General features: G+C 38.1%; 1 protein-coding gene across 3 annotated transcripts; it reads left to right on the top strand.

Annotated features, from left to right (window-relative positions):
- The first annotated feature begins 5720 nt into the window (after nucleotides 1–5720).
- On the top strand, nucleotides 5721–22305 carry WASHC3 (WASH complex subunit 3). 3 transcript variants are annotated; one of them, XR_003990400.1, is made up of 8 exons: nucleotides 5725–5856; nucleotides 7491–7589; nucleotides 9950–10015; nucleotides 11413–11541; nucleotides 11819–11929; nucleotides 15968–16032; nucleotides 19332–21198; nucleotides 21242–22305. XR_003990400.1 is itself a non-coding variant. In XM_030478137.1 (7 exons), exons 1-7 carry the CDS (start codon nucleotides 5806–5808, stop codon nucleotides 19414–19416), a joined length of 603 nt encoding a protein of 200 aa, XP_030333997.1. In that variant the 5' UTR covers nucleotides 5721–5805; the 3' UTR covers nucleotides 19417–22305. The 3 variants fall into 3 exon arrangements, 2 of the variants coding, with proteins under 2 accessions (XP_030333997.1, XP_030333995.1); XM_030478137.1 differs by having other exon boundaries at nucleotides 5721–5856; nucleotides 11822–11929; nucleotides 19332–22305; XM_030478135.1 differs by having other exon boundaries at nucleotides 19332–22305.
- The last annotated feature ends 1165 nt before the right edge of the window (nucleotides 22306–23470 follow it).

The raw sequence follows: 23470 nt of genomic DNA, 5'->3' as shown, positions 1-23470 counted from the left end.
GTTCCTCATAGGTTCCAGTCTTGACTGGTGTGTGCTTGACCTGTAAAATAAGAAGACTGGAGGATGTTTCAAGATGCAGCACTTTGTTCATATCATGTCCATAGTTTGACCAGAGTACAGTCTTAATGGTAAGTTTAACTGGCTCACAGACACAGCTAAAAATCTTCGTGTGTCTGAGAGGAAGGATTTGACGGGAGCACCACTATCCTTCTGGATGTGTAGAGAAACTGAAACAGAAACTTATTTTTTATTGTCCACTCTCAGAACAAAGCTGTACATAGTGCCTAACTATGCAGAATATCATACACCATACTCAGTACCCGAGGGCAATTTGTGTTAGGCATGTGCAGGTGCATTTTGATTAAGACTTTTAATGTAGAATTGCTTAAAACCCAAGGGGGCAGAGGGCAGAAACTCATTTGTTCTGTAGTTAATTCAGAAGCCAGGATGCTTGTTTTTAATACTCTGTTTCTAAGGACTAATTAAAACTATTTACTAAGAATGGAATGATCTTGCCAAGTTCAAGGGTATTCATATTACTTCTTTCCAGTATAAAATAGGTATTAAGGACAAAAAAAAAAAGGCAGCTAATGTTTTTAGCATGTTCCCCATGTCCTTCCATGCAGAACAAAATAATTAGTCAATCCTCTGATGTTGCCTTAGCATAGCACCTGGAAAACTGAAACTTGAAGAGCCATTTGCAAGAACTACAAATCATTTATCATTTAATTTCAATTTTATTTTTTAAAAGAACCCACATAACACCTGACATTTGTATTTCTCAGACAACTTAACTGTCAAGAATTGGTAATTCTCTGAACCTTCTGTTTCCTAAACCTGTACGTATTCTGACATACTTAGATTATTGAGGTAGGCTTTTTAATTCAGTTGAGGGAAAAAATCATCGAGGCAGTATCAGTTTCATATAGAAAGCTTTACTAGAATACCCTTTGCAAGCATGGATTTAGAAGACTCCATGGGAAATAAAAAAAATGTTAATCCACACTCTGACCTTTTCAGCTGTTCATTGGACCACCTTAGTAAAAACAACTATTGCCCCTATGGAGGATCAGGTGACACCATGTCTGGATATTTTTTGGATCAGCTTTTTGTTTCTGTTTAACTTGCCTCTCAGTTTTATAGCTATTTGAGTTCTGTGCTGATTCTAACAGAATACTATGTCTTGGGACCTGTAACAGTATATAAGCATGCAAAATGCATACAGACATTGTATGTTACAGTAGCACTTGCCAGGTTTTTTTAAGCTTGTGCAGTTTTGTTTTGCAGTTGACTACAGGCTTTGATTTTGTGCAATATAAAAATATATGTAGTAGATCACTTACAGTGCTTTGAAACCTGTGCTGTTGGTTTACTTTTTAGTGTACACTAATCATAAGACAAAATATATTTTACTAACTATGAAGACAAAGCTTTGATCAGTTTTCTGTAATACCCGTAGCTTTTCCACTCCAAGTTAGCCTCAGCATCTTGAAAGGTTAATGTTTTCAAAATACTACTGTTCAACTGAACTGCCAGCAGTTACATACTGTACTATTTATTCCTTAATTTGACATTTATCATCCAGTGTGGGTACTGGTGCAAAATACATTTTCAAATTATACACACTAAATCTGGATATTATCACTCAATTATTTTTTTATAAATCCTCCCATTGGGGCTTAAGTCATTAATAGGTCCAGTTTAACCAGTTCAATTAAAACATTTTTAAGGGTTTTGGAAAATTTTGGATCATTTTCCTCTACTCTGTTTTTCACTTTTCATGCCCTGGATTTCTTAATTCCAGCTGGGAGAAAAAGTGCTGTGTTGCACTTTTCTATGCAGTATTTTTGGCCAAATTAAAAGCAGGATGTACCAGAAAGTTCACAGAAGAGCATACTCTTGTGAGATTTCTTGTCCAGCTTTACAGACCAGGAGATTCAGGTAAGATTTGATTAAGCATTTACATCATTAAATTTCTGTGGCATTGCCTGGAAAACTTGTACTACGGATATTTTATGGTAAATAGGATGAATTCTTCCCAGATACAACTTAGGGGAGGAAGTTTTAAGTTAATTAAGGTGGCAATATAAATCGCGTAGATAATTTAAACAAACAGCCCCTTTGCCCAACAAAAATTTGCATAATTCCTAGAAGATAGGTTAAACCTACTGAACTAGTGATAGGCTAACCCCTGTCCATCTTTTGGGACATGTGAGAAATGGCCAACTACGTGTCATTGTTCCAAAACAGTGTGAAACACAGGTTGTTCAGTAATTCAAACAGTATAGGCAAAAGACTTGGCTATAGTACTTGCCCTGTGTTCAGCAGCAGCAGTCGTTTTTCTCCTTCGTAGTAGCTGGTGCAGTGCTGTGTTTTCAACTTTAGTCTGGGAACAGTGCTGATAACACACCGGTGTTTTTAGTTCTTGCTAAGTAATTTTTACTCTGATCAAGGGCTTTCTGAGTCTCATGCTCTGCCACGGAGGAGAGGAAGCTGGGAGGAAGCAGAGACAGGACACCTGACCCAAACTGGCCAAAGGGGTATTCCATACCACAGCACATCATGCCCAGTATATAAACTCGGGGGAGTTACCCGGAAGGCCCAGATCGCTGCTCGGGTGGGGCTGAGTATCAGTTGGCGGGTGGTGAGCAATTGTATTCTCTCCCCTTGTTACTTACATTATTATTGTTGTTATTATTATTATTATTATTATTGGTAGTAGCAGTAGTGGTTTTGTATTATACCTTAGTTACCAGACTGTTCTTATCTCAACCCATGGGAGTTATATTCTTTTGATTCTCCTCCCCATCCCTCTGGAAGCAGGGGGAGGAGGAAGGTGGGGAATGAGCGGGTGGCTGTGTGGTTCTGAGTTACTGGCTAGGCTTAAATCACGACAGTATTTCAGCAAGAGAGTAATAATGATGTGCATATGACAGCAGGTTAGTAATAAATATATTGTGAAAGTAATACAAAATCAAGGAAAAGCTGCTACAGTACATAAATGAGAATTCTATGTAAATCAGTAAAAGACTGAAGTGCTCCGTGTACTTGTACCATGGATTCTGTGTATGGGTTAGTAGAATGCTTAGCAAGCTGTAATAATTTGGAAGTAAATTGAGAGTTCTGTTAAATTTTAAATGAAAACTAGCATAGCACATTTGGGTTCTAATCTTCAAGTTATTAAAGTAGTTAGTGCATCTTTATTCATCTCATCACATGAGAAGCTTCCCACTGATAGCTTCAGACCAAGGTAGATTCTAAACAGCTTTAAATTTAGACATATTTTTTATTAAATGTAGCAGTATTTAGATTACAGAATCATAGTATGGTTTGGGTTGGAAGGGACCTTAAAGACCATCTAGTTCCAATCCCCTGCCATGGGCAGGGACACCTTCCACTAGACTAGGTTGCTCCAAGTCCCGTCCAACCTGGCCTTGAACACTGCCAGGGATGGGGCAGACACAACTTCTCTGGGCAACCTGTACCAGTGTCTCACCACTTCTTCATAGTAAAGAATTTCTTCCTAATGTCTGACCTAAATCTATGCTCGCAGTTTAAAGCCATTCCCCCTTGTCCTGTCATTACATGCCCTTGTAAAAAGTCCCACTCCAGATTTCTTGTAGGCCTCCTTTAGGTACTGGAAGGCTGCTATAATGTCTCCCCAGAGCCTTCCCTTCTCCAGGCTGAAGAAGCCCAGCTCTCTCAGCCTATCTTCACAGGAGAGGTGCTCCAGCCCTCTGAGCATCTTCATGGTCCTCTTCAGGACTCCCTCAAGCAGGTCCATGTCCCCCTTGTGTTAGGGTAACGGTGAATAATTTTTACTAAATATTTTCTCCACTAACACTCTGTTTGGATTCAGTGCTGTAAACAAGAACCACAAATCACCCCAATTTGTCTTGCCTTCCAGTAGTACAGGACCTTGAATTTAAATGAAGTTTTACTTAACAGGTTGAGCTGCTGATAATCATCTCTTCTAGTGTTATAACCAAATAGCACACATCATCATTCTAGGATTTTTCTTTGTGTAGCCTAGACTCTCCAAAACTTAGCCAAGACATCAGGACTAGGAATTCAATGCTCAGTTCGACATCCCATCTTTTTTCCAAAGGATAGGTTCTTTCTGTATTGATTATTCCTGGCTAACATGAGAATAAATTCTGAGAGTCAACAATAGTTTTCATGGAATAACCTAATAGATACGATTTCCATATGCTGTTTGAGTTGGGTTTTACTTAAAAATGCAAGCATGTGTAATGCTCTGTCTGGACGTGTGTCTTTGGGGATTTAAAGGTTATTTCTCATTTTTCATTCATAGTTCATTAGCTTGGGGATTAAACGCATGATCTGTATGCAGCTGCCATTCCTGACTCTTCGTAAAGGCAACATTCTCAAATTTTTAATTACTTGTTCCTTAATGGCTTTGATCCCAATCAGTTTTCTGGCCATCCCAGAGAACAGATGTCTTAGCTCATAGAAGACCTGTTAAAGATGCAGAAACCAAGTTTAATATTATACAAGATGGGGTCAAATATATTTTCTGTTCAGTTCACAATCTCTTGCACATTACTGTGTGTAACTGTAGATATCACATTAAAAATTCTACTAGACAAATTGGCAGTACTAGGAGCTCAGGTCCTGTTCCTGAGCTTTCACTGTGCTTTTCAGTTTCAGCCAGTACGGCTCAATCAAGCACAATATAACAGATCAGATGTGTGTCCAAAAAGAAGTATTTCTGTCACTGTTCTGAAATGTCACAGTGAAGTTGCACAAGGTAGCAGAGTTACCTGTGGTTTTGCTACCAAAGCCAGCAAGGTCTTACTCTGTAACCCTGCTCACCAGACTGGTGTTCAACGTACACTTTGGCTGATTTGATTCAACTCATGAACCAAGCAGAAAACAGACCCTCCTCTAACACTAGTTCTCTGGCGAAGTGGCCATGGGAAATGCCTTAAGGCAGGCATCACTGTGTGCTCTAACTGATAAATGCTGAAATGCTAACTGATAAATGGTGAAATGAGTGCATGAAGCCATCAGTGGGGAGTGAAAGAGATGGGAAACCCTTTCTGATGATGCAGTCCGTTCGGTTTCAACCCATCTTTGTATTGGGATCCCATTTCTAAATGGTCTGATCAGTCATTTTACAGAATTCTTCCAGAGGAAAATCTGGAAACCTAAGGTCTGGTCCTCATTTCCTTGGAGCCTGGTACCTCTCAGGTTCCTTGGCTCAAACAGAATAGAAGTACTTAAATGCCAAGAAACAAGTGAAACCAGCAGTGGGTACTGCTGAACAAAACAGAAATGCTGTTCTTGTCATGTGCCTTTTTTCCCTTTTGTGTAAGCATTATGGTACAGGAGTCTTTCCTAACATGACTACAGCCATGCTTCTGGGGGTTTCTTTTGTAACATCCCAAGGTCATTTGGTGCTCATTATTTTTATTCTCTCTATTGAAAGCATGGCCCTTCACTCAAATTAGGCATATGAGCCCAGAAACAGGCCTTTATTCACTGGCCTTTTACCTAGTTTAGGTAAAAGCAGTGCGTTTGTACTTCGGGAGCACCTGGCCACAACGGGCTGCTCTGGGCCGGGCCCGGCCCGGCCAGGTGAGGTGAGGCCCGGCACTCCAGCTCCCTCCCTCCCGCGGACTACACTTCCCACGACGCCTTGCGGTGGGAGAGAAGACCGCGCATGCAGCCGTGCTCGGAGTGGCGTTTTTGTTTCCGGGCGGAGCTCAGGAGGTCGCGTTCGGAGCGCCAGGGAGTTCCGGGGTGCGCCGGGACGCGGCCGGCGGGCGCGGGGCCGCTCGGATGGACGAGGACGGGCTGCCCATTGTGGGCTCCGGCATCGACCTCACCAAGGTACGGGCAGCGGTCGCCCGGGGGTCCGGAGCTGTCCCGCTTCCTCCCCCGGCGGCGGCTGCGCTGGCCCTGGTGCTGGGCGAGCCCCATCTGCTTCCCCCCCGCTCAGCTGCCCGCCCCGGCTGCGGCCTCGGGGACCCCACCCACCCCGGACACCCTGGGGCAGCCGGGGTGCTCAGCGGCTGCGGGCGAGGAGGGCTGCTTTGGGGCGGTGTGCTGGGGCTGCCGGGCCGTGCAGCCCCACTGCTGCCCCTGCGCCAGGGGCATTGATCCCGCAGCGGGGTCTTGGTTTAAGCGGGGTCCCCAGGAGCGCGGTGTGAATGTTTTCCAAAGGCGTTTTGCTGCAGGTTCTGCGATAGCAATACATTTAAAGGCAAAGCCATTTCAGTCTCAGAACTGTGAGCCAAATCCCTGCGAGGCAAATAGTTGCAAAGCTACCTGTTCCTGTCCTTTAATGATGCAAAACCATTTGTTTCTCAAGTACAGAGCATAAAGATGGGACAGTGATCCTTCCATCCTTTGTGCTACCCCATAAATCTCATAAGTTTGTAAGCACTGCTTGACAGGTTCAGAACTACAGAAGTAGGCTTTAGCAGACCCTGCCATGCAGATGCACAGACTGAAAACTTGAGATAGTAACCACAAAAGTCTCACAAAAGATCAGGATGTCTTAAGACTGGTAAAGTGTACTGAATGGCTCTGCTGACAAATGGCAGACCAAAGAAGAGGTGGAGACCAGAGAGTTGCTCTGTTTGCAAACTTGTTCAGTGCAGCTGAACTTGGATGGAAACATTTTTCCTTGTAAATCCTTCACTTTAACCAACTATGATTCCATAGGGTAATTTCCTGTGTGAAGTTTAAGACTTAAGCGGTTGTCCAAGGTAATTAACCCTGAGGCACTATAATGTTATACATAAACATTTGTGTGAATGTTCCTGATTACAATCTTGTATAAAGGTTTAAATAAAAAAGCCAACTATCTGTTACACTATGAGCACCAGACCTTTTTTTTTTTTTTTTTTTGGCAAACTAACATTCTGTCTCTTAATCTGAAAATACATGTGCCTCAGGTCTGACTTGGAGGAGTGACAATAAAGTGTAATTTTAGAATAGTCTGGGATTTGCAAATAAAAAGTATGAGAAGTGACTAGAGGCTGAGACGGCAATTTCAATGCTCTTTATTTTTGATTATGGTGGTGGTGTAACCACCTTTGTTGAGTATTTGTATGGATGACCAAGTTTGCTCTTCCTTCTGAAACTTCAGAAGGAAAGATTCTAATTTCCTCTCTGTTTTTTAAAAGTTTTAACGTTGATTTTCAGCAATGTTCACGATTTCATCTGAAATTGTTTTCTCAAATGAGACAGTCCTTCATTTGTATGGATCTTGTTGCCTTTTCTGTATATCCTGCAACTTTTCAACTGTCAGTAGATTTTTAGTGAAAAAGGATTTGTATACATGTATACATATAGACACTAAAGAATTGTTTATATATGTGCATTCATAGCAAGTACACTTACGGCAGTTTCTAAAATAATTTCTTTTACAAAGTTTGCATTTTTTAACAGATCTTTGAATCCAAATGTGAGAACTGACATCTGTGTATAATCTAAGTTTCTTCTATTATTTAATGCAGGTTCCTGCTATTCAGCAGAAAAGAACTGTAGCATTTCTAAACCAGTTTGTGGTTCACACAGTGCAGTTTCTCAACCGTTTTTCTACTGTTTGTGAAGAGGTATGTTTATCATTTTCCCAGCTGTCACTTTATACAATGAAAAATAAAAATCCTAGAAATGAGAACCATTCACTTAAATATTTTTGATGCAGCAATACTGGTAGCTTAAACCAAAAAAATGTAGTCTGCTTTCTGTTCAAGGTTTCTCTTGAGTAAGTGCTTAAGACAGATTTTTTTTTCCCCAAGATATCCACATGAGCTGCTGATTATACCACACTTAATCCTGTTGTTTCCTTAGACTTTTATGTTTGGCACGGTCTTTGAACTTTTTGATACATGGAATTTGTTCTGAGCAGCTCCATCTGTGGATATCATCATGTTTTGGAAGAAGGATGCCATCCTCCTATGGTGCTGAATCCATTTTGACAGTCAGTATCCCTCTCATCTGCGTCCTAGGGTATTGCATCAGAACTTGCGTTCAGATTTTACCACCTTTAATTTTAAAGGGTTATACACTAAGCTCTGACTGTAAATTCTTCTGACATGGTAAAAAAAAAGATATTTTTGGCAAGCGGTTAGTATGGAACATGAAGCACTTAGTTTTAGTGTCTTGTAAAAAGAGAAAACCAAAGATATTTAGTGTTAATATGTTTTTGTGGTGGCTTTGGTGTCAATAGAAATGTAGCAGACTGACAGGACTGGAATTGTCCCCTGAAGGGGACAAAAGTGCTTCCTCTCTTGTAGAAAGGGTGTTTTCTAATGTGGCTTTGAGCTTAATCTTTTTGTCATTAGTGGTTATTTTGTAACTGTTCGCTAGTTTATCCCACAAAGACTGCTATACAGCCCTAGCCAGCAGGGCTAGGGCAGCTGTCAAATGCAATTAGACTAAGCCCTGTAATCTGAGAATTTCTTTTATTTGTTAGTGAGGTTTAGAGCCAGACCCGTGACAAGTATGAAATTTTGCTATCACATCAACATATGGAGCTTTAGAGGAACAAAAGTAATCTTTTTTCTGAATTCTTAAACTTACTTTAACTTGATACGTGGGGCAATGTAACTGCCTGGTGATGCTGTTGTCAGTTGTCCAAAACTTGGTCATCACATGATCTCAATATTACCTCTTACATAGACACTGTAGAAACCAGAACATAGGTATTTAAAGCCATCTCAGACATGCAGCAACACTGTGAAGTCTACTTAATAGAATGGTTGTTAATTAACCTAAATGTGTACTTACCCAAGAGGCTAAATAGTTGCTTTATAAACTCCTTGAAAAGTTTTTATATTTTATGAATTTTTATGAATGTATTTTTATGAATGTATTTTATTATGAAGTACAGAAGTGTTTTTAATATGAAAGGTCCCAGTGTAAATCAACAGAAGCCAAAAAATTCAAAATTAGGGCTGACACCATCTTAACTCTAAATTTCTTGGCTCTTGCCTAGTCAAACTGACCCGTAAAGTTATATAACTGTCTTTTGTACATCTTTCCTCCCCTTTCCCCAGCTACATGTAGAGCACATAGTTCCTTTCAACAGGAACTAACTCCTCTTCACGAACAAAGAACCATCTGTAAACAAGTCAGCGCGCTATCCAAAAAGACTAACTCCTGTCAGTCTCTTTTTACTTTTCTAGCATGTTGGCAGAAACTGCCATTTTCTTAGGGTGTTAAAGTTCTGCTTCAGAGCCAGGCAGTCTTGCCAATGTGCCAGAAAGCTGTCAGAGTGGTATATGTCTGCCAGCCAGTGTGCTAGCCAACTTCACTTGGACAGGTCTGGTGGAGTATGGTAGTGATTAGTTAAAAGAGTGACAGTTCTTATAGAATAATTCAGAAAAACTTAGGTTGTATTTAAAAAGAAAAAAAAAAGGTGTCAAAATTTTACTGAGGTGCACCTGGAGCATATAAAGCTCCTGATTAGTTCTGGTTCACTATGCATTTTGACTGTATAGGACTTTCAATCACCTGCTATATTCTTTATCAGATGTTTCTACTTGCTTTTGCTCGGTAACGTACACACACTTCAGATCTTTTCATCTTCCACATTTGGAAAAAACTTGGAAGAAAGCTGTTTTGATAACTGCAAGAGTACAATGTGTCTACCTTTATTCTCCAGTTGCCCAAAGTAATACCCTATTTACTTTGGCTTTCTTTTGTACATCATCTGTCTTCATTTCTGTCAGTCATTATGTCAGTCATTATCTGGCAAAACTAACTGCCTAGTAAAATTATTAAAAATTTGAACCACTGTAGCTACTGTACTAAAAAGGGATGTCATTGCTGCACTCATAATGTTATTTCATTTACATTCTACTCTGCCTTCAGCAGGTAGGAGACAAAAGTGATTTTGTTTAGGTGAACAGGTTTATAGGTTCAAGTGCCTAAGGGAGTCTTTTCACATCCTAATTGTTTTCTATTTTAGAAATTGTCAGCACTCTCTCTCCGTATCCAACAAATCGAAACAACACTCAATATTTTGGATGCAAAGGTTTGTATGTATACTGAGTTTGTCTTCTAACAGTAACAGCCTCCTGGACTACATGAACTAGCTTCCTTTTCATAATCTGAATTGAGCGAATAAATTTTCATAATAATTTGAAGGAGCTAATATGAAATGCTCACATAGCAAGCTCTCTCTTTGTATACCGTGCCCCTTACATTGCGTTATATTTGAACGTGTAGTTGATATGGAAGAAAGGAACCAACAGCACATAGAGGAAATGTTGGTTTTATCTCTGTTAAGCATAATGAATAGGAAAAGAACTCTTGGATCTTGAAAGGGCAACTGAACTATATGGCAGTTTAGTTGTCTTGATTTTATTGCAGTGCTCAGTTTTAAGAAAATGGAGAGAAGTTTCCCAATATTAAAATATGAAATGTGTGGCAGGGTTGCATTATGCAATAGCATTTGCCATGCAAACTCTAGTAAGAAATTTTTGACCCTTTGTAAAATGAAAGTATGTTTGTAAGTGTTACCAGACTCTGAGGATTTCAACTGGTATAAGTAACTAGGGAGATGCCTTGTAAACCTTTTGATATTGAAATGTGACCTGAATTGAATCTAAGCTAACACAAATGTGTCTGATGTATCTTCTTTAGCTAAAATGAGAAAAGGATATACTCTATAGTCATATATTATCATTTAATTTGCTAAAAGAAAAAAAAAAGATTCTAAAAAACAAACCCCTGTAAAGTTTTAACCAATCTTTCAGTAATGGTGGAAGCCATTTCGGTTGGCTGTTCTGGGAGCAGGGGTAGGACAATTTGAAACCATTCATTAAGATCTCTGTAATAGTACAAACAGTGCTTACTAACTTGTTTATTTCAGAATATTTAGGAATTATTAATATTGATAATTATAGCAGAATTCTTCATAATCATGTTAAATAGAACTTCCTTCAAGTAGCTATGTGGCATATTTAATATCCACTCTCAGCATTTCCTTAAAAGAGAGTGAAAGATGTAGAAGATTGCAAAATCTGTAACCAGTCACCCATCTGTTAGGTAATAGAGCTGTTCTTGTCATGGTGTCTTTCACTGTAGATGAAGTAGCAGAGAAGATGGCACAGCTCTGGTGTGGTTTGGTAAGTGGAGAAGCAAAATGCTGGGAAGATGTTGAAGTCTTTCCTCCACTGCATCCCTGTTAGCAGTGAGAGCTCCAACGGAGTGTTCTGGGTTTTTTGTTGTAGAAGCCACATGAATAGAAAAATCTTTTTTTGTTGTTGTTTTTTGCCAATCAGAATACCAAAACCAGTGATAAAAAGTTACCATTTTACTAATGTGAAACCCACCTGGGGAATACATAATCAGCACATTGCAGATTTTATTGTACATGTAGACTTATGATATGCTCATTGCTTACTTGATGATGTTTTGTACATTCAGTTATCCTCTATTCCTGGCCTAGAAGATGTGAAATTTGAAGTGTCCAGTGCAAATATGAACAGTGTTACAAATGGTCCTGTGGCACAAGCTACTACAGATCAACAGACAGCGGTATCACCTCAATCTGGCGTAAGTAAGGAATCATAACTAACACTGAAGGAATATACCTCCCTGCATCAAGTTTCTAGTCTCATTTGAAATATGTGGAAGAAACAGATCTATTGGAAGAGAGCAATCAGCTGTAAAGATCTAGAACTATGTTTTTCACTAATGACTGTAGATGAGAATAATCTTGATAAAGAATAGTTACACTTTATCCTTAAATTATATATTTTATGGATTGAGATCTCTCCATGCTTTGGGTCTGCATACCTAATTGTTAAAGTGTTATCTTCTTTATATACAGCAGAACAATATACATGAAGAAGGGTTACAGAAAATGGAGGTAGTAACAGAAAATGTCAGAACTGTGGCCAAGGATCCAAGATATGCCAGATACCTCAAAATGGTACAAGTGGTAAGTCAGTTCTTTTATCATTCTTTGGGTACTCCCATTATTTTTAGGTGGAAAGTCACACACAGCTGTAAGTGAACATTAAATGTCTGGAAATGTCTGTAAATATATTGCAACAGTAATCTTTAAGCTAGGATAACATCACAATATTTGTAGCACATCTTCTCTAAGTAGGGAATAGATATAATACGTTCCTTCAGACAGCTTCATGCAAGATCTTTCTACAAAATTCTGCCAGTATAATTGTGAACTGAAGGTGTGAAGATGTGTAAATGCAGAGTGATATTAGCTGGAGTCACAGGAGATGCCACTGAAAGTGTAGTTATTCTGGCAGAATTAGTGTCATTCCCTACACACGGACATGATTACAGTTTGGGTTTTCTGTAGGTGCAAAACGCAGGTTTGCTATTATAGTCCAGAGCAGGAGTATTTGATATTTCTTTAGGTTCAAAATAGAGATAGAAGAATTGCTTCACTGCTTCATTCTACTTCAGTTTCCTGTTATTCATGATGCAGGTTTTGTTTGTCTCTTTATCTGTGGGCTATGCTATAGGTAAAAAGGAAATAAATGAATTTAATCCTAATATTTACATGTGTGAAAACTAATGAAGGAGAGAAAAGGTGAATGGGAGACTCTTGGTGATGTTTTTTAAAATCTCTTTTTTCACATCCACAAAATTAAAAATTAGACTGGAAACAAAGCAAAACATCTGTCCTTATTTTCAAGCTGTCAGTGGAAAATTTCCTCTAAAGTAATATATATTTCCTCTAAAATATATATTAAGATTCTAGAAAATATGACTATTTCATAGTATGATGTTGCTTATGTTAAAACTAACTTCATGGTTTCACTCCCTCTTCAGAGCAATTATTACGATTGATGTGTTTGATACTTCAGGTGATGTTCCAGACCTTATTCTTCATTTGAAACAAAAATTGACACTTTATGGGTAGCTTATTACAAACCATTTGGAAAACCTAGCAGTGGGGTAGTAGCAGAGAATAGAATCCTATGTTAGTGTATTGATTTAATGCCAGACTTCAAAGTGGATGTGAAAATGCCTGATGGTCTAATTACTTTGACTTTTCTTTATTGGTGACTGCTAGAGGAGTGAGATCTCACTTTCCACATTTATCCTTTGTACTGGCAGTTCCTGGTGACTCCTCTGCCAGTTGTAAACAGTGTGGTAGGAAAGTCAAACTAGCATACTACAAATTAACGTGCGTTTTTGTATTTGCCAAACTTGTCTTTTTGACCAGTCAAGTATTTCAGTTAGTGTAATTTTTTGCCCAAATTAAGTTACTAGCTGAAGATTTGTTTAAACTGATCTTTTATTTATTTCTTGTAGTATTTATAGTATTTAAGAATTACCACCATGAAGAGAGTTCTTTTACATTAAATACAGCTGTTCTGTGAAATAGTAACATACACATTTTGATGGAGTACAGACGAGCGTATTCATATATTTTTTTAAAATACACAACAATAATATTCAAGCAAACCTTACAAAAACAGTATCATATTTGCTACAATAAATGTTCAGAATACTTCTATTGAGAGTGTGATAGGAGCAGTCTGTGACTTCAGGTGAACTTCATGTTTGAAGTACAAATACTCTGACTTGGTTCTAAACACCAAACATGACTGCACAGATGCCAAGACTGGCCTGATACAGATTGATCCTTTCTTTAAAGGATTGAAATAAAAAACAAACATGGAGAGTGCACAAATCTTCAGGAATTGCCAGTGCTGATGGTATGTGACCTCCTTCTGTGCTATGGAGAACCAAAACCTGTTTTGCAAAAAGATTGCTGCTTGCACTGTGGCTTCTTCAGGACCTGCACATCTCCTGAGCCACAGGACCAGGGTGGGAGTAGGGCCGGGGTACAATGTGTTGAATCTATAGTGATTTGGATTATTTCAGATTTTAGCTGGGCAGAGACAAATGCGATGGAAATTCAGCGCTGGCTCCTATGTTAGAAAAGTACACCTGTGCCATTTCAGTGGGCCTGTATGCTCAGGTTAGTTTTGGTTTAGGTTTAAAATAGTTGTCTGTTTTATTTTAGTAAGATTTAGGGTCACAGAAGTATTGAGCTGTAATTTTCTGAATTAAAACTTCTGGAAGTATAAAAGATTAAGTAATTATAATCTCCTAATTGTATTATAAACAGATACAGGTACAATCTTACTTGTTTTCATTCAGGAAAAAAGTGGACTGTTAAAGGATATTCTGGTTAAACTTCAGATATGTTTTGTAAATCTATGCTATATGAGGGTGTACCAAGATGGGGTTTTTCTTACATATATTGATGCACACAACTTTGGAATAAAACACTTCTCCAAGTATGAATGTGAAAACATAACAGTTTCCAGTCCATTCTTACAAGTTCCTATACCAAGCTCCCTTTCGTTGAAAGCAAATACGAATTCTGTTTTGACTGATCTGACTGAATATTGTTTTCACTTGGTTTGAATTCATGCTTAAATACTTCATCAGTGACTTCTGAGCAGGGGAAAGGAACCCTAAGAACAGTCAAGCGAGGGGAAAAACATTAGGTAGTACAAGATGGTGTATAGACACGCAATCCCTGGTGTCCAAATCTATACTAAAATAAGTGAGTATTTTAAACTGCCATGAAATACTGCAGTGATTTCCCCTTTGTAATGTAAATTAGTTGTGAATTACTGAGAAATTCTTTATTACAACCTTAATACCTTGCAACTGAGTCACATTTTTGCTGATATGCCTATAAATTGCTAAAACTATGTACCCATGTGCTATTCCAGAATCTTCATGCATAAGTCTTGATTGTGGTTCTTACTGTGAAACTGCATAAGGAAAACAGCAAGACAGCTAGCTTAGCTCTCACTTTGCCAGGTTAGCTACTACAGCTGTCACTAGTACCACATGCTTCTCTGGAACATTAGTCATGGCTGCCCTTTATTTTATCGCTATTTTACTTACTTTGGACATAAGATACTTGTCCTGTGCCAAAAGAATCCTACACTACTTTTCATTTAGGCTGTGAGGCCTCTCCTGACTTTCCTAGACCACCAGTAGCTTTGTCCCCTGGAAATCAGAAATTGTATCCCCTTTGTTGTTTTTCTTTTCCTCCTGTCTTGGCATGCAGTTGTCCAGGTGGTATTTCTGATGGTTTGCAACAGGGGATGGCAAAGCAACAAGTTGTCCTTGAGCAACTCCAGTGGAAACATAGGAGCAGTTTGTTGGAATGTATCTCATAAGACGACGTGGGTCAAAGTGTTCTTGCTTCTGCGGTCCAAGATGAGGGGATTTTTAGGTGTTGCTGAATAAAATAAAGTGCAGAAGCTGTGGAAGGACTTGCAGTGAAAGGAAGGAATTTTTTTTAACACGTACATAGTTGGCTTAAATCTGTCCACATGCCATAGAAGATTCAAGCCTGACTGTACAAGCAGTTGTGTTCAGAGGAACTACTTTTAAATTGTGCTTCTGTTCTTATGTACTGTTTGCCTTTTTCTGCATGCTTTTTTAAGACTTTTCCGATTTTTAGCAATGTCTTAAGATACCCGTCCAGAGCAGTAACCACTGTCCTGATTTTCCTCCCTCTTTGGCTGTACCTTCAGCGTGTCCAAGTCTTCTTCATCTTTCTAGGACAAGTGTTCTCTGCTGTCTTTGTGCTATTTTGTGCTTTCCTCACATTCTCATCTATACACATAACTTCAGCTTCCTGGTTTTGTCTGCATGAATTGCAAATATATCTGTCCATTCCTGATTCTTTCCCTGCAACTTCCTCTAGATGTTCTGCCATAAATATAAGAAGGATTAAAAGGACTTTTGATCTCTGTCATTTCTCACTTCTAGGTTCATACTGATGGCAACTGAGATTATCATTCTCACTTCTAGGTTCATACTTATGGCAACTGAGAGTATCATTCCATGTTCTTGTTCAGCAAGTGACATCCATAAATTTATATGAAAGTATAGCCTGGAAGAACCTGTGGAATTTAGTTCACCTGTTGTGTCCATTAATTTCATATTATTCTTCCTCCTCCCTACACAGGGTGTTCCTGTAATGGCAATACGGAACAAAATGATTTCTGAAGGGCTAAATCCAGATCTTCTTGAGTAAGTAATTTATAACTTTCAGTAGGGCTGGAATGCAACCATGCGCTTGTATAGTATTGTGAATATAAATCATCAGCATTAAAACAGGTTTCTAATTCTTCTGTGAAGAGCATTTTTAGCAATTTATAGGTCTGGAGAGGGCCATCAGTACCAAAGCAGGAGGGATGCAATCTCAAGTATGAGCTGTCTTTTCAGTATTATCTAGTCAGAGGCAAGGCCCAGGAAATATAAAGACTGGATATAAATGGGTGGCTGCTCCACGCTCCCAAACAGAAAGTTGCAGGACTTCACCATTCAGACTTGAAGGAAATGGAAGGACTTTTTCCAAGCCAAGCAGAGATTCAAGGAGAAGGATATAGCAGTGACAAGGTAATGTTTAACAATGTGCAGTTAGTGATGAGGAAACAAATAATACATCAGTAGCATTTTCATTGTACTGAGTATGAGGTTTTCTCCCAGATATTTTCTTTCAACACTTCAGTAAGAAAGTGTTATCATTGTAGAGTAATAAGAACAAACTCTCTTTTATATTGCTGGATGCATGAGGGACAACACAGTCATTTACAGACTCCCTCAGTAGATGGAGTGTACAACTTGACGTGAGTATTGACAATGTAAATTGAAGTCAGCAGTTTGAAATTGTGACTGCTGATAGAGCTAATCTGATGTGAAAACTATTAAGAATAGATACTCATTTTCAAAACTACTTACATGGTCATAAGTATGAATTTTAGGCTTATTTTACATTTGACATATAATTTAGTTTTACTGTACAATTTCACAGAATTTGTTAAACTGATGAAAATGCTAACTTTTATTCTTACATTAATAGCCACTAAACTGTTTGAAACACTTTTGCATCCTTTTCAGGAACCATCACTGTATTAGAAAGTCCACTTCTCCTCCCCAGTGACATCTTTTTACATTTTGGAAAGGCTTACTCTGAAACCAGCAACTTGTTTAATAAAATAAATGAAAGTACAGGGAAACTGAAGTATCGTCGTATGTCGAGTCACTTAAACTCCCAGCTACTTCCTTGTGTCTAAAAAAGCTTAAAGTAGTTATTACTCATTTGATATTTTTACTAATCAGATGAGAAAAAGGAAAGATAACACAAATAAGAATCAGGGTTATCAAACATGGTTTTACTATATGTGTGTTAAATGTCTTGTATTTTCTACTCTGCATTTCTGGTCCATACCTTTCTGTACCTGCTGCTATTTCTTCATGTTGGGATGGAATTTTATAGTAGATAAAAATAACAGGTTAAAATTTCAAAAGCTTAAAATAAAGAACCTACTTTCAGATTGTCTGTTTTGGGTTAGGATAGAAACATTATTCCTGTGGGTTGGGGCTCAGGGAATATGTTTGTTGTTTGGTCTCTAAGTCCATCTTCAAAGATTCTGTGCAACAGTAATGCTTGGGCAGATTTTCTTTAAAATGGTACTGGTTCTGAAAACTGTATAGCAATTCTACCTGGTTAAAGAAAGCTAATTGTTTGGCAAGGTGCATAATGCACTAATATTTTAAAGAGTCAGGAGCGGGTAACCATTCTTCTAATTTTCTTGCTTTCTTGTCTTAATATCAGACTCTTCTTTCCTTTATATTGGCAATTCACACTACATTTTTTGTGTCTTTTTATTCCTTAGGCCTTACTGAGTCCCACTGAAAATTAGGAAAATGTACCTATTGCTGTATGCTCAGTTTCTTACCTTACTGCAGACTCTCCCAGCTACTTGCCAGTGACTGAGTGTGGGGTGTTTGTGGCTGCAGAGGTGCTAATTCTAATAACATGGAGTTGTTTATACTCTCTTCCTTTGGCTGCTTTACTTCTGTTACCACTCCTTTCTCAATATTTTACGGAGTTTGATAACTGCCTGTTTTATCAAGCTCCCAATTTACCTGTTTTTAACTTAATGTTTCTTATTCTTCCTCTGTTGCCTGTCTACAGTTCCTGGAGAGTTTGCCCTCCTCTCACAAACTAAAGGAATTCATTCCCATCTTCCTTTTCTTACTAGAGGACGGTTTTTGCACTGATGTCTCCAGATCACATGTCTTTGTACAGCTCCTCTGTTTTGTCATTACCACGGCAACAAGGAATAATATTGTGAAGTGGTATTTGCATGAGAAAGCAAATGCTTTCTTAATTTATTTTAGAGGTGTGCTGAGGTGAGGGAGAAGGCTCTCTTACAGTTCTTTAATGCACTTTCAACTTCTTATTTTGCACCCAAAATGTTTAGAAGTACTTCAGAGGTACCTGAGGGATATCCAACAGAGAAATTATAACAAACAGAACTAAAGCTGGAAAAGAATTTTTATGGCATGATACACAGGGGTAGACCTGAGATAAATAACAATGGGACAAATAATACAATTGTCAGTTTAGAATGTAATATTTTATCAAAAAGAGAGCAGTTAACTGTCATACTGGAAGCTAGTTTCTGTGAAGATCATTCTTCCGCTTCCCTAAGTATAATTCTGTTTATGTTTTCTACCTTGGTTTCAGAATTTACCAGGCTCAGTCTTACTTCTATTGTCAAACTCCTTACATATTTAGGAGGGAGGCTCCGGGGAGAGCCAGCATCTTCAGTCAGTAGTGTTAGTCTTTAGGTGGTTTACTTCTCCACCCTTCATTCCCAGTAGATTCCCTGAGCTAATGTTTTGACATGATGTTAAGATCTATCTTAAATATTCTCTTAAAAACTAAATACAAGAAGTCTAATCATTTATAGTCAATAAAAATTCCATGGCTGCTCTTGCATGTCAGATTTAACCCAATGTTCTAGCCAAATTCCACTCTGAGTAATTCTTTTTTTCTTCTCTAAATTATCCTTGCAGTTTTAGTTGGATACAATATCGTTCACTTCCTGTCTTATTTTTTTCATGTACTATTTACACTGCTGAATGGTGTACAGCATGTTCCCTTCAGCCCTAGAACCTCTGAAGGTTGAAAAAAAAAAAGAATTAATCACTATTGCCTGCTTTCAGCTCTTTCTACAAGTGTTTGCCACTTCTTAGTGATCTGTCATTCTTTCCGATAACCTCAAAGGTGTGCATTCAGACTGATGTCTACAGAGTTTTGATGTCCAGTGAGTTATGGTTCCTAGTTGTTTATCTTTCAGTTGTAAGTGAAGCAATATCAATAAGGTGCGAGTTCGTACACTGTAGACAGTTAATGTGCTAAATGTTTATTAGTGTGTGCACTTGTGGTGAAAGGACATTAGCATTGCATGATAAGTTGCTTGTGTTCTCAGCCTCCTTCTAGGATTTACAACACAGAACATTTTTGTTGCCTGCAGGACCCCAGATGCCCCTGTGCCTGCCTGGGGAGACGATGGGAAAGTGGAAGAGAGTTCTGATAGTGAATCTTCATTTAGTGACTGAAGAGACTCATTTTGGCCTTTGGAAACCTCTGTTAAATGCTGATGTGTTTGGAAGTTTAGCAGACAGTAGTTTTGTGTGAGTCATGTGGGTGACATGATTTTTCAGAAAGCATTTATAAGAACTAAGATCCTTCATGTTCTCTCCCAAAAAGTTTGAATAAGCAGCGTGTTTCAACCTGAACCTTTCCACCATGAAAGTTAGTTGTGAGATCCTTGCATTTTTTATGCTGCATCATTTCAGATTCTGAATCTTCTGAAATGACTTTGTAAAACTCTAAAAAGTTCATACGTCTAAACCTCCAGGTCTCTAAGACTGTCATTATTGGATTTTCTCTGTAACATATTTAAGTTGCCTTCTTTCTGTGCCATGAATTACACGTAAAGTCACTTTTCAAAATGAAATTGTTTTATTGATGAACAATATTTTTTTTCTAATATATTCTAAGTGACACAACAAAAAATACATAAAGTCAACTATCTCATGGTGATTGCAAATCTGTGATACTCTCTATTGAAAGAACCTAAAATCCAAATGAAAAATGTATTAAAAAACGAATTTGAATCTATTTTCAAAGTGTATACTGCTGTTAGAAGTCATGTTAGAGTCTGTACAAAGTTGCTAAAGAAATTCCTGCTCTCTAGAAGAGTTGATTTATCAAACTCAGGTTTCAGTGGTGTAGAAAGCTACAAACATTGCAAGACTGGTTTGAAAAGGACACTGAAAAAAGTGTGTGCCTTGGAGGTTATTAATGGAATACCAGATTCTTGCTACTTGTTCACTGTCATGTGGGTCAGTAGAAGCCACTTTCTGACTGCTGTTGGGCTTATTCGAAAGGAGCTGTTGCTGAGCAGTTTACATATGATAAGAAATTCCCTCCAAGTTGGTGCCTTTGCTTATAATTTCAGAAAAAAAGCCAAAATTCAGTTTGTATAATAATAAAACTACCTTGCTACCCCTTAAGGTATGCATTGGGGAACAATATAAAGAAAACCACTTGGAGCCTGACTGGCCCTGAAGGCTTCACTCCAAATTACTTCATCTACTCCATGAGTCAAAAATGTCATTTCATTAAAGAATCTTCTTTAACAGAATTTGTTCCACATGAAATTCTTCATGATATATTTGAATTCCTCAGATGACTGTGATTATACCAGAATGCTGTGGGCCAGGCAATTGTTTGCTTTCTGGTATTTCACATTCTTCACAAGACCAAGACTAAACTGAAGCTCTAAGTATATACACTTTTTAGCTTTTATGACTAAGTCATTATCTTCTGTCTTATTTATTTATGCCACTTCAGTAGGTTAGCTGCTTTTTCTTTCTGTAACTTAAGCATGGCTCCCATTTGAGTCTGGCAAACATATTTAAGCTCTTCATAACCTGTAAATCAGAGTAATACCTGAATCCCTTCAAAAGCATATATGCACTAGAGAATGTCTAAAGATGGCCTATCAATGATGAGTTAGTTATTACTGAACATAAACAAAAATATTCAATAGTTGACACTTCGTAAAACTCAACAAATACATATTAGCAATAAGTATTTCAAAAGTAAATGTTATAATGTTATTTCAGAAAGCATATATTAAAACACTGGTAACTTTTTAAAATCTATATTTGAAAACTCATTGAAGCAATCTGTATAATTAAAGCTATGCTTTGTAAACCAAAGCTGTGGTTCTATTTTTTTTCTGTATGTCCTGTATGTTGTTTTAAAAAAGATAATGAAAATTCTTCTGGAATCTCTGCCATTCATGTTTCTCCAAAACTAGTTATGCTGAAGTTGCATCAGTCTGCTAGCCGAAGGGGAGAGTTTTGAAGATAGGGGTTTGGAGTTTAACCTAAGCCATGTTAGCACTCTGGCTGGAGGAGAACTGATCATCCTGTAGCTGCTAGTCTAACAAGAAAATTTATGGAAGACTGGAATTAATGTGGACTGTATGTTTGATGCTTTTGAAATTATCTTAACCTATGTAAGGAAGTAGCACAATATAACAAGTTGACTTGAGACACAGTAATGAATTTATTTATTTATTTTAAGAAATAATCAAGGTTAGCAAAACGTTTTTAAGGGGGTATGACTTCCCTTGCTTATCATTTTGAAGAAGCTGTTTGTGTAAAGTAATTTTAAGTCTGAAAAACCTGAAATCAGTTGTCGTTTACACCACTACAGATGTGTTTTTATGTGGAATGAAAAAGAATGCCTCTGGCCTACTGTCACATGTTAAAATGAAGGATAATTAATTGGTAATCACCTATGTCACAGAATACAATTTCATTAGTCGGCATGGTGAATTGAACTGCTAAAGACTTTGTGTGTTTTTTTCAGGGGAGCTGTTCACTTTGGAATATAGCAGCCTTGGTAGGCTTGCAAAAACATTCAGAAAAACCTTGCCACTTTGTCTCCTCTCCTAATTGAGTGGTGGCACACTGCACAGTAGGAATCCAAGCATGTAAACTGTGAGGAACTAGGGTAAAAGAAGCAGAGTATGGCTGCCAGCGCACTTTTTACCTTCAGTGCATCAGCAGCCATAATTCTTCCACTGCCTTCGGAACTTCTGACCACATTAAGCTCCTCTGTTCCTGCCAGTCTCATCTGCTAAACAGATCCTTGTACTCTTAGGTTGTAGCCAAATTCAATCCAAGATGTTTCAGCTTAGGACACATGCTGACACAAGAGGCTATTAAGTAAGGGAAGGTTGGTTTTCAACTGAATTATGTCAGCTGTGCTTGTCCTTCTTGATCTACAGCAGTTTTCTAGTGAGATGGTGCTAACCCAGAAAGCTGGAAAGTCCTTAACCACAAGCTAAATACTATAAGCAGACAATATTCCAACTTGCTCATTATTTGCCATCTGTTTTGTAATAGAAGATGGAGGGAGTATTTCAACTTGGCTGCATAGTAATCAGATATACATAATACTTTCAAGGGAAGAAGTCCATTTTTAGGTGACTTTTATTTTTAAAAAGCTTCCAACAGTAATGAACTTTTAAAAGGTGCTGTTAAGATAAGACATATCAGTCATACACACCTAATACACCCAAATTTTACGTGGATTTACAATCATCATCTGGGGCAATATTACAATTTGTAGGCTTGTTGCTGGAATAACTGTTGGATGCATCTGTTAATACTCATTATGTACTATTAGCAAATTATGTACTTGATGTTTAAACAATTTTTTGTTGTTGTTTTGCCACGTCACCATCTTTCTCATTTTGCAGGTGAACTGGAGCGCAGAATATATAAAGGTTGGTTTCTTAAATATATTACAGGCACTTTAAATGCATGTAAGTGCTTGAAGACTAGATGCATATCTGTATTTTTTAAGTGAAACCTCCAACAACTCTCAAAGGCAAAAACAACATCTGGACATGATAATAAATTTATACTGAAATCCTAGTTTGCATTCTTAATCATTAATCTGTTCCCTCTCTACTCTCCTGTTCAGCTACATTTGAAAAGAAAATTGATGGTTCTTTTTCCAAGCTGGGTCTCATCCTCTCTCTTGTTTTTCTTTCCAGTGTGTGTTATGTGTACACCAGCATGTAAGCGTATAGTTTGACATTCTGTGAAATAAAGTCATAACAAGCTATAGCCTGTACTTGGAAAAAGAGAACATCACTAAGGTCAGCACTTTGAGTTGCTTTCCGTAATGCTACATAGCAAGAAACTGAAGTTCATCATGGTCTTAAGCTTGCTTTTCTACAGTTTTATCTCTGAAAAGCTGATAGAAGGTTACAGCATTACAATGTATTTGTCTGCAAAACATAATGTGTATTTTCTTACCCTTAAGAAAGTTTGGCAACCTGTTGCTTGAGACTGCAGGTAAAATGCCTGCAGTAGTGTCCAAAGCATTAATTCTGATCCTTCATGTGATGTTGTCTCCATTCAGCCCCTTTACAGGCAAAACAGGAACTGCCACATTAGCTCAGGCCTGTGGCTTGCTTAGTTTTGCAGTTCTGGCTCTGGTAAAAATCACTACTGAATGCTTCAGCGGAAGACGTGAGGAGAAACACAGTGCTCCAGCAGTCCCTTTTCCTGCCACCAACAT

Source organism: Strigops habroptila, chromosome 3 (genome assembly GCF_004027225.2).
Source record: "Strigops habroptila isolate Jane chromosome 3, bStrHab1.2.pri, whole genome shotgun sequence".
Taxonomy (NCBI): domain Eukaryota; kingdom Metazoa; phylum Chordata; class Aves; order Psittaciformes; family Psittacidae; genus Strigops; species Strigops habroptila.
Note: the sequence above shows the minus strand (reverse complement) of the source record. Positions and strands in the feature narration are given on the sequence as shown.

Bases quoted from the DNA above. Each gene is read 5' to 3' on its own strand.
- WASHC3 (XM_030478135.1), top strand. From the start codon at position 5,806: ATGGACGAGGACGGGCTGCCCATTGTGGGCTCCGGCATCGACCTCACC. The intron at 7,590-9,949 runs GTATGTTTATCA...TTTCTATTTTAG, and splicing joins TTTCTACTGTTTGTGAAGAG to AAATTGTCAGCACTCTCTCT. The intron at 16,033-19,331 runs GTAAGTAATTTA...TGTTGCCTGCAG, and splicing joins CTAAATCCAGATCTTCTTGA to GACCCCAGATGCCCCTGTGC.